Source organism: Nycticebus coucang, chromosome 3 (assembly GCF_027406575.1).
Source record: "Nycticebus coucang isolate mNycCou1 chromosome 3, mNycCou1.pri, whole genome shotgun sequence".
Taxonomy (NCBI): Eukaryota; Metazoa; Chordata; class Mammalia; order Primates; family Lorisidae; genus Nycticebus; species Nycticebus coucang.
Genome location: NC_069782.1, coordinates 763,102 through 774,524, shown reverse-complemented (window position 1 = coordinate 774,524; position 11,423 = coordinate 763,102). Strand labels below are relative to the sequence as shown.

General features: G+C 50.7%; 1 protein-coding gene across 1 annotated transcript in view; it reads right to left on the bottom strand.

Annotated features, from left to right (window-relative positions):
• Positions 1-1,547: 1,547 nt before the first annotated feature.
• Positions 1,548-11,423, bottom strand: part of TTLL8 (tubulin tyrosine ligase like 8) — a 52,629-nt gene continuing 42,753 nt past the window's right edge. The window contains exon 13 of the mRNA XM_053584663.1: positions 1,548-3,772. Coding sequence (XP_053440638.1) covers positions 3,612-3,772 — 161 coding nt within the window. The 3' untranslated portion in view covers positions 1,548-3,611. The remainder of the gene's footprint in view (positions 3,773-11,423) is intronic.

The window sequence follows — 11,423 nt, the reverse complement described above, 5'->3', positions numbered from 1 at the left end:
GTTGAGGGCTCAGCCCCTAGCCCCTTGGTCCTTCTGTCGGTGCAGACCCCGCCACACATGCTGCGGGCACACATCCTCTTCTGAAACCTCTCTCCAAACTTGCCTCCAGGTTCCCCAACTCATGAAACATCTCAGCACAGGAGCGCATGGCACCCTGAGGTCTCAGCTCCAGTCTCTGCCATCCAGGACCCTCAGTTCTGCCCCTCCCTTTCTTGGGCCCAGGCTACCACCCTACCCACCTGAACCTTCCATCCGCTCCACTCCCACCGGTTCCCCCCACCATTTAAAGGGAGCGTCTTCCAGCCTCCACCCTTCCTTGACCCTCTCTCTAGCCCCCCAGGCCTAAACCTGACTACCCCACCCACTCACTCAGCCCTTTGCCAGACACTGTCCCAGGCCTGTGGAGCTGCCTGGGTGTCCCCTAGGTGTCCCCAGGGTGGCCAGGCCATCTTGCAAGAAAGGCACATCTTGCTCCCTGCTGTCCCCCACACTGGAACAGTGCACACAGCAGGTGCTCAGTAAATAGCCCCCCCTCCCTCCCTGTGACAACTTCTGTGTTCTTTCCATGCCTGTGTCCCCACTGTGCCTGGGCCAGACTTGGGCCCTGAGGGCTCCTGGGATGTGCCAGGTACACTTCTTGCGGCAGGTGCTGAAGGGCCTCTCCCATAAGGCTGAGTCACCCACCCTGAAGCAAGTCCCAGGTGCCATTCACAGCCTTGTGTCCTCCCCTGCAGCTCCCTCCAGACTGAGGATGAAGCTTCTTGCCAGCATTGCCTCAGCAGTGTCCACACAAGCCTGGATGCCAACATGGAGCCCAGCACCCTGCAGGGCGCAACATGCTTCCCCAAACACCCAGAAGGGCTTGCAGGCTGCTCTTCTACCAAGACCTCCGAGGTGGACAGCCCTCAGGAGAGTTGGGAGCCAGCTCGTCCTGCCCCAAGGGACTTCCAGCTACAGCCTCCTGTGGCCACCCCTGCCTCAACCCCCCTCACCCCCCACAGTCCCTCCTCATCCTCCATCTGTGTGCAGAGTGTCCAACTGGTGCCCATCTGTGGAGAAACCAGGACCTCACCTGAGAACAGGAGAGGCCACATTCCGAGATGCGGGGGATGGCCAGGCCTCGGTAAGTGCCCCAGACCAGGCAGAGAAAGGCAAGGGCTGGCCCGGCTGGCATCTGGCTGTGGAGCAGAGGAGAGGGGAGTATCCAGACTGACTGCAGCTCCAGCCCCAGAGATAGACAAGAGAGAGCTGAGGAGTGGCTTCAGCTCCACAGCAAGGAACACTCCGCCTCCTGTGAGACCTGGCCTAAGTTGAGCTGGCAGACGGCAACCCCAGACGCGTCCACTCGCCAGGGCCTGAAGACTCCAGCCAGACCCCATAGAGTTCCAGGCTACCACGAGAAGTGTCCTGAGCCCATGAGGCCTTTGGGATCCCAGGTAAGAGGGCTCCCTGTGGGGCTGGCTGGTAGAACAGGGCTGGCTATGGGCCTGTGGGGTGAGGAGCCACTTGTTTTCACCCCTATCTCTCAGGTATGTGTCCTGACAACGGGGGACAGTAGCCAATTGCCCGGTTGAGCTTGACTGGGCTCACGGAGAGAAGAGGAAATGTCCTGGACATCTCACCCGCTGGCTTCACCCCAACCCCTGAGGGACAGCTCCTTCCTGGGACCTGAGGCTCTACCCCAAGTCCTCAGGGCTCCCTCCCCAGTCCAGGCAGTGCCCACGGACTAACCTGGGCCCAACTGCTGCTCAGGGAATCATTCCACGCTCCTTTTCTTATCTGAAGCTTCTCATGCAGCACTGTTTGCCTCCTGCCTCTGCCAGCCTCATACAGGGCAGCAGAAGAGAGCCAGGTTGTGCTCTGGGGGGTGCCTCAGGCCCTTCCCTCCAGGACAGGCCCAGAGTCTCATGTCTAGCCCTCGCCCTGCTGCAGCTAAGCAGTGCACGAGCTCCCTGCACCTGCCTCTGGTGGTGGGGGACACTTCCATGCTGAGAGGCAGGGAATGGGGTGTCTGGCTGGAGAGCTGGGGCCCATGGGGTGTGCAGGGCCTGGGCGGGGAACCCCCACAGAGAATCCCAAGTGTGCAGGGCAGCATTACCCCTAGGTAGGGGAGGACACAGGCCTGGGAAGCATGTGGATGGGGCATCAGCCCCAGGGCATGAAACAAAGCAGGAACTCACGGGTTGTCCATGACTGTGGAGCCATCCGTCACCCCACCCAGATGCCAGAGTAGCTGCCCAGTCTCCCTCCCAGCTGGGCCAGCACCTCCAGCCTGCCCCACCTGATCTAGAGTGCCTGCGGTCACTGCTGGGCACTGGGCACCCTACCTAACCTGTCAGTGAGTGGTGTGCCTGTGGCCCCAGGGCCCTGGAGAACAAGCACCCAATGCCAGCCTCCACACCAGACAGTACAGCAGGCTCGGATGCTTGGGGGTGGCCCAGGAAGGCCAGGCTCTGGTCATCCCATGGTCCCAGGCTGGCCAGGCCCTGAGATGGGCACCTTCACCTCACTCCACCAGCCTGAACTTGAGGCCTCTGGCAAGTGCCACAAAGTACCCTCCTATTGACAAATGGCAAGTGGGGACTGCTGTGCCTGTGGCAGAGGTCATGGGCATGGCCCACAAGGAGTGGTGAGAAGAATGACACCTAGTGGGCCCACTCACACTCTGAGCCCCTCTTTGTGGCCTTTCCAAGTCAGGCCCACCCACCAGGTGACACACCTGTCACATCAAACATGCTATGCCAGTACCATAATGAAGTGGCCACAGGAAACACACAGGGGCTGGTGCTGGTCTCAGGCCTAGGGAAAGACGGTGGAGCTGGGCCCCTCACTCCTGCCCCTTGCCACCCTGTCTAGTCTGAGGCCAAAGGGGGTACTGGCTGTCTCTGAGGGCTGGAGGATCTGAACCCTCCCAATGTCCACGAAGACCTGGCCCTGGGGACTCCTCGGGAGCCCCCCTTGTCCTGTGCAGGCTCCAGCAACTGGGAGCACCGCAGCCTGAGCCCAAGGAGGCCTTGGGGTATCTCTCCATGCTTGGGTCTCCCACATGGCCCACTGACCACCAAGGGGCCCAGAAGCCCAACTTCAATCGGATCCAAAGGGCACAACCTGGGGTGGACACCCCTCACTCCCACCACACAACACCAGGTTGGAAGGAAACACGTGGGTGCAGAGAACCTGGAGCAGCACAGCGAGACTTTTGTTGAATAAATGAGTGAATAAATGAAGAGTGACCTGTCTGGGACCTCTGCTGGAGACAGAGAGGGGCACCTTCCCGCCAGGAGGGAGCGTCCTGGATGCCAGGTCTCATCCTCTCCCATCCTGCAGCCAGGGCAGCGGTTGGGGCGTTGGGGGGGTTGGGGAGCGTGGGATTGGGCTGGGGTTCGTGGGTGTAAGACGACAGGACCAGGAAGTGCGTGCAGGCACCAGGAGAGGGCGGCGCTCGGTAAGAAATACCATGGTGAAATTGCACAATTTCTCTAAAATAGCTTTGTATACAAGGTCCCTCATCTATGTGCAGGTCTCCAAACAAACAAGCCAGGCCCGAGGGCCGCAGGGGCCTAGGCACGCCTCGTCTGGGTCCTCGTCCTCGTCCCGCGCGGGTCCTCGCGTCAGGGGGTCCACGGGCTGCCGCCCCGCTCGCCGCCGAGCGGCACGAAGGAGGCGCCGTGCAGGACCGCAGCGCAGAAGGAGCGGCAGCGCTTGCAGGGCCCGACCGGCGGCAGCGAGCTGTGGCACACCAGGCACGGCGCTCGGCGGGGCCTGGGCAGCCCTGCGGAGAGAGGGACCCTGAGGCCAGGCCCGGCTCCGCCCGCGCCTCGGTCTGGTGCACCGCGGACCGCCCCCAGCCCACAGGGCCGCGCCCCCCGGCCAGGCAGTTCCCCAGACCACCCCCGCTGCCCACCCGGGTCACGCCCCCCAGCCGCCCCGCGGTCCTCCAGACCACCCCCGCTGCCCACCAGGGCCATACCCCCAACCCCCAGGATCACGTCCCCCGCCCCCGCCTCCGATAAGACTGATCAAGATGGGGTAAGGGAGAAAAGCACAAATAAGTATTAGAGGTAAAAATGTAGACACCGGCTCGGCTCGCATACAGCGGAGACTGCAAAGATTAAGAAGGGATGCAGGCGCCTGTGGTTCAAAGGAGTAGGGCGCTGGCAGAGGTGGCGGGTTCAAACCCGGCCCCGGCCAAAAACTGCAAAAAAAAAAAAAGAAGGGATGCAGGGCTGACTCCACATCCGTATCTCAACAAATGCAGTGAAAACACTCCAAAAATTCATTGTTATTCATGATTAAAAACAAAACCTGAAAGATAACTCCTAGCAAATTAGGACAGAAGAGAACCGTCATCCATCTGATATGTGTCTGTGTAGATCCCTACCCACTTTCCCAGGCCCCCTCCCTCCAGTGGGACACAAGCCAGGAAAAGCTTGAAGGAGGAAGGAACGGGGAGTGTATCTGCAGGTGAAGTGGTTATGTAGAAAATACGAAGGCATCTCCAAACTACCAGAACCAAGAAATAAATTTGAGCCACTTGGGACACAGTGCCAATGTGCAAAAACAATTGCACTTTCGGGAGGCGTCTGTGGCTCATTGAGTAAGGTGCTGGCCCCATATACTGCAACAAAAAAATGTGGTGGGTGCCTGTAGTCCCAGCTACTGGGAAGGCTGAGGCAAAAGAATAGGCTAAGCCCAGGAATTGGAGGTTGCTGTGAGCTGTGTGACACCGCAGCACTCTACCAAAGGTGACAAAATGAGACTTTGTCTCTACAAAAAAACAAAACAAAACAAACAAACAAAAAAAACAATGGCACTTTCTATACTTTAGCCACAAACAATTGGGAAATAAAATTTTAAATACCATTTATAAAAGTATCAACAAATATCAAATGCCTAGGAATAATTTTTTTTGAGACATTCTCAAGCTGTCATCCTGGATAGAGTGCCATGATGTCATCATAGCTAACAGCGTCCTCCAACTCTTGGGCTCAAGTGATCCTCTTGCCTCACTTTTTCTATTTTTAGAAGAGACGGGGTCTCTTGTTGTTCAAGCTGGTCTCAACCTGGTGAGCTCAAGCAATCCACCGGCCTTGGCCTCCCAGAGTGCTAGGATTACAGGTGTGAGCCACTGCGCCCAGCCTATAGGAATAAATTCAATGAAAATTATCTATGCAGGCTTAGCACCCATCGCTTAGTGAGCAGGGTGCTGGCCACATACACTGAAGCTGGCGGGTTGGAGCTCGGCCCAGTCCTGCTAAACAACCATGACAACTGCACCCAAAAAGTAGATGGGCATTGTGGTGGGCACCTGTAGTCCCAGCTTCTTGGGAGGCTGAGGCAAGAGAATCACTTGAGCCCGGGAGTTTGAGGTTGCTGTGAGCTGTGTGAGTTGTGACGCCACTGCACTCTACCAAGGGCGATATAGTGAGACTCTGTCTCAAAAAAAAAAAAAAAAAAAAAAAGGGCGGCGCCTGTGGCTCAGTGAGTAGGGTGCCGGCCCCATATGCTGAGAGTGGCCAGTTCAAACCCAGCCCCGGCCAAACTGCAACAAAAAAATAGCCGGGCGTTGTGGCGAGCGCCTGTAGTCCCAGCTGCTCGGGAGGCTGAGGCAAGAGAATTGCTTAAGCCCAGAAGTTGGAGGTTGCTGTGAGCCGTGTGACGCCACGGCACTCTACTGAGGGCGGTACAGTGAGACTCTGTCTCTACAAAAAAAAAAAAAAAAAAAAGAAAATTATCTATGCAGCAAACACTGCTTAGAGAAACTAAAAGATATATAACTGTTGACATACATCAGCTGCAGACATTAGAAGTTCCAATGTCAATTCTCCCTACAATATTTATTTATTAGTATTATTTTTTGAGACAAGAGTCTCACTATGTCACCCTCGGTAGAGGGCTGTGGAATCACAGCTCACAGCAACCTCAAACTCTTGGGCTTAAGCGATTCTCTTGCCTCAACCTCCCAAGTAGCTGGGACTACAGCCGCCCACAACAACACTCAGCTATTTTTGTTGTTGTTGTTCTTGTTGTTGTAGTTGTCATTGTTGTTTAACAGGCCCAGGCCAGGTTCGAACCCGCCAATCCTGGTGTATGTGGCCAGTGCCCCAACCACTGAGCTACCTGCACTGAGCCTCCCTAAGATATTTATGTGATGCAATCCAAATAAAAATCCTGCAAGTTTTTTTTTTTTGTAGAAATTGACAAACCTTATTTCAAAACTACAATAATCAGGACCGTGGTACAGCTTGAGTACAGGTAAACAGATTGGTGGACAGCACAGGCAATCAGAATTGATTTGAGAGAGTGTATTTCTGACAAAGATGCCAAAACAAGTCAGTGGAAGGAAGGATGGTCTTTTGGTAGTGGTGTTGGAACAACTGTACATCCACAGGAAAATGAAGTGGACCCTGACCTCTTCACACTAAATTAAAATATAGAGACAAATCTTTAAGTCTAATGCTTTACTTGGGAAGCATGAATTGCAATTTGGGCACACAAACAGACCAGGTGGTCCTTAGTATGGTTGAAGGACAAGGAGAAAGTTGAGAGTTTGCTATTGACAGTAAAAGAAATGCTACACATGGTTTGGAAATAAATTTCACTGACACTAGTGAGGTCTTGGGGTGCTGGCAAGGCCTGATTGGCAAGTGACAGTGGCAAACCAGTTTTAGAATCACAGCAGGTAACTGTAGCAGCTACTGGTTTTAAGATTATAGTAGGCTGTTTTACTAGCTGGGCTTGCAGAGAATTAAATTTTTGAAGCAGATGCAATGTGCTCTGAGTGTTTTTTCTCCAGTCCCTCAACTCTGATTTGGTTGGGTACAACCCAATTTGTATAACTTTTATAACAACACACATAAGAATTCATTCAAGATGCCTACTAGACCAAAATGGAAAAGTCAAAACTATAAAACTTCTAAAAGACATAGAAGAACATATTTGTGACCTCAGAGTAGGCAAAGTTACTTCAGACAACATGCCAAAAGCACCAGGTTGCAAAGAGAAAATTAGTAAACTGAATTTCACTAAGAAAGCAAAAAGGGAGGAAATATTCCCAACATGGATATCTGACAAATGAATATACCAAATACATAAAACCACTACAAATAAATGACCAAAATACAACCTAATTTTAAAAGGGTTAAAAGACTTATCTGAACGGCTAAAAAACATTTGAAAAAGCACTCAGTGTGGCTAGACATCAGGGAAATACTAATTACAACCATAAAGAGAAGCCCCCACACTTACCAGAAGGCTGCACAGTCTAACAACACCCAGTGTTGGCCAGAATGTGGATCAACCAGGACTCACACTGCCGATGGGAGTGCAAAGTGTGTAACTGCTTTGGGAACTGTCTCTACCAGGCTGGAACCTCAGGGCCTATCACAGCCGAGTAATGGCACTTCGAGGTCCGTCCACATAAAGAGTTGTACAAGGGTGATCCGAGCAACTTTATAACAGCTCTGACTGAGAGTAAGGCCACTTTCCAGGTCAGCTACCCAGGTGCAGAATACCATTCCGCTAGGAAGAGAGCACGGAATCAGTATTCGAGACAGCTCGTGTCTCAGACACAGAAAAACTCGCCTAGTGAGTCCCCTCATAAGTAGTAGAATAATTGAAAGAAATCTATGGTGACTTAAGTCAGACAGTGATTATTATCTCTTTGGAATGGAGTATAGACCAGGAAGGGTATAAGGGAACTTCTGGGGTGAGAGTGTTCCACACGTGGTCTGGGTGATCGTGCAGGTACAACACACCCCAAATCCAGTAGCGGTGTCCACCTAAGATCTGTCCTTGCTGCCTGTAGGCCATACCTTCATAATGCAACATAAAAAGAGATGCTATTTACTGGCTATTAAAACCCAGCAAATAGCAAGGAAAAAAATCTAATGAAAGAGGTGTCGGACCTCTGCCCTGGAAAACCACAGCACATGATTAAGGAAAGAAAATGGAGACCTGATTAACGGAGTGGATTGTGACCACAGTTAGACTTAATATAAAAAAAGATGTCAGTTCTCCCCAAGACACTCTGTAGATTCCAGCTGATCCCAATCAGAATCCCAGAAGTTTGGGTTTTCCATCAGACAAGCTGACTCCGAAAGGCACATGGAAAAGCTGGGGGCTGGGGAACAGAGTGTGATCCTTGTCCTCTGGCCACTGTGGCCAGGTGACCTTGTGTCACCTGCAGGCACTTTGTAGCAAAGGTTATGAGTCATGGCTGGCTGGGTCTCAGGGAACAAACATGCCTGGACAGCCCCTGGCCTAAGGGTGAGGGTCACGTGGCGCTGGCCTGACCCACCTGGGGACCAGGAAGCGTGCCCAGCTGAAGTTCAGGTGACTGAGATGTGTTGTAAGTTCAGAGTCTGAATTATCCTCCAGGCAAGGTAAATGCTGGCAGCACACGGGGCTCAGGCTCCCGGCTCAGCCTTGGAACCAGCCAGTTTGTGGTGAGGAAATGCTATGTAGCTCCAGAAACAGGGAGACCTATTCAAGGTGGGAGCAAAACGCCAGGTAAGACTGTGGTTTGTGGGGACTCAGAACAGATCAGGTGCAGGTGCTGTGAGGCAGAAGGGTGGCAGCACAGCTGGAACATTAGGTAAAGGGTTAGCAGAACCTTTCCCAGCGTGAGAACTTGGCATTAGGCTAATCTTCTAGCTCTTTCATGGTAACCTGGAAACAGAAACAGAAACTGCTTTGGTGGGCAACAGTGCGTATAGCAAAAATGACGCCTGGTAGGTAGGACACACAGGGACTGGGAGAGCCACAGGTGCCCAGTGGGCAGACACGTTGCTGGCCTTCTGGAGCAACCCTTGTGACGGGGCGTGTCTCTGCCAGCCCTGCCTGCAGATTATTGCAGAAGGGACGTTAACTTCAATGGGGCAAGAGATGTCTGGGCAGGCAGAGTCCCACCGCCCTGGACCTGAGTGGGCATCTGGGAGGTGACAGCACCTGAGGGCAGTGAGCACAGCTGCTCGAACTGTTGTAAGGACCCCCCCGCCCCCCAACAAAGAATGTCTGATGCTGCCCTGCTGGCCAGCGTGTCCCTGTCCCACATCCCTCTCAGCGGCCTGTGGCAGTCCCAAGAGTCTGGTTTAGCTGAGGCTTCAGAAGAGCCTGATGGGGTCTGCAGAACATGACCAGGCAAGAAATAAGTGAGGTCAGATGGGCGCATTAAACATGTCCTCATCTCAAACCAGTAAAAGATGAAACTGAGAAGTGCTTTAGTTAAAGGCTGGCCTTGGGTGAGTGACCAAGGTGCAGCCGCTGCCCTCAGCCTTCGTTAGGGACTCAGCAGGGACGGAAGTGGTGTTCGTGGCCGTCTCCTCAGTGGATACCACTGGACAGGCAAACACAGACTCCATCTCTAGACTCCATGGCAACTTTGAAAAACTAAAAACATAAGTTACAATCTGGGAGCAGATACTCACAATAGACACTCTAATCACAAATCACCCCATAGAAAAATGGGCAAAATATATGAACAAGTATTTCACAAAGAGGAAATCCAACAAGCAACAAGCACACACCAGGATGTGTGGTGCCGTCGGTCAGTGGGGTTCTTATTCCATTAACCAGGCAGATAAAGGCTGCAGCAAAGTATTTTTAAATCCATACGACTAGTGAAAATGAGGAAGCCCAAGGACTTCAGGTATTGGTGATTCTACAGATCCATAAAGTCTCTTACAGATTCTGAGAGAAGAAATTGTTCCAAGCACTATAGAAAACAGTCTGTTGTTATCCCTCCAAACTGAGCATTCATATATCCCCTGGATTAGCAATTCCCTGTCTACATGTTTACTCACAAGCAAGTATTGCAAATGTAAAACAAAAGGCAGAGAATAATGTTTGCACTATTCCTGAGAGCAGAAATTGGAGACTACATGTACAATCACAGAAAAACGGAGCAACAAATCATGATACATTCACACAAAGGATCTATAGCAATACAGGTGAGTCTAAGCAATACGACATTTAGTGAAAGTGTAAATCCCCAAGTAAAGCACACAGGACAATGCCCTCCTTAAAAAGTAAAAACACATGCCAGGCGAGGTGACTCACGCCTGTAATCCTAGCACTTGGGAGGCTGAGGCAGGTGGATTGCCTAAGCTCACGGGTTCGAGACCAGCCTGAGCAAGAGCGAGACCCTGTCTCAAAAAAAAATAGCCAGGCATTGTGGTTTTGGTCCCAGCTACTTGGGAGGCTGAGGCAAGAGGATGGCGTAAGCCCAAGAGTTTAAGGTATGATGCCACAGCATTCTACCAAGGGTGACAAAGTGAGACTCAAAAGAAAAAAGAAGTAAAAACACAGGACACTGATGTGTCAATTTTAAAAAATAAAAAGAATGTTTAAAACATAAAAACACCTGAAAATTTTTAAATCTTTTAAATATATAGATATAACAAAACTAATTTGAAAGCAAAGGTATAGTAACTGTATGCCTTAAGAATGATGGTTCATGGGGTACAGGGCATGGTTTTCAGGTTCTTATGAAACTATTGCAACAGTCTAAATAAAAGTGGGCCCCTCAAGGATAAACAATGAAACTATGTCATGAGCAAAGAATTATGATTAACCGGATTGTGTGCCTCTGAGACCCAATAGGATGACAATAATGAGTGAGTGAATGAATGAAGTAACGTCCTAGACGGTGCAATAAACTGAGAAAAAGGAAGGAAAGGGGTAATGATCCTAAAGAAAAAGAAAATTCATTTGATGATATAACTGTGGGAAAAATCCAAATGAATCTTCAAATAAATTAACAGAATTGATAAAAAATATTTAGTCAGATGACTGGATTAGAAAATTAATTCCATCTCTATAAACCAGCCATAATTTGTGGAAATAATAAAATTTTGATGAAAAGGTATCTTTTTTTTAAAAGATATCATTTATAATAGAATAAAATAAACACACTTATTCTTATGTGTGTTTACACATAAGAATAAGAATAAACACACTTATTCTTTTAACAGAAAAGTGCAAATTGTTACAAAGAAAATTACAGGAGATTATTGAGAAACATTAAAGAATAAACAAATAGGGCGGCTCCTGTGGCTCAGTGAGTAGGGCGCCAGCCCCATATACCGAGGGTGGCAGGTTCAAACCCAGCCCCGGCCAAACTGCAACTAAGAAAATAGCCGGGCGCTGTGGCGGGTGCCTGTAGTCCCAGCTGCTTGGGAGGCTGAGGCAAGAGAATCGCGTAAGCCCAAGAGTTAGAGGTTGCTGTGAGCCGTGTGACACCACGGCACTCTACCGAGGGCGGTACAGTGAGACTCTGTCTCTACAAAAAAAAAAAAGAATAAACAAATAGAGATATACCATGTTCATATATGGGAAGACCCGATATTGTAAAGAAGTCAGTTCTACCCAAATTGGTATGTGAATTTAACTTAATAAAAATTCCAACAGTTTTATTTCTTGTT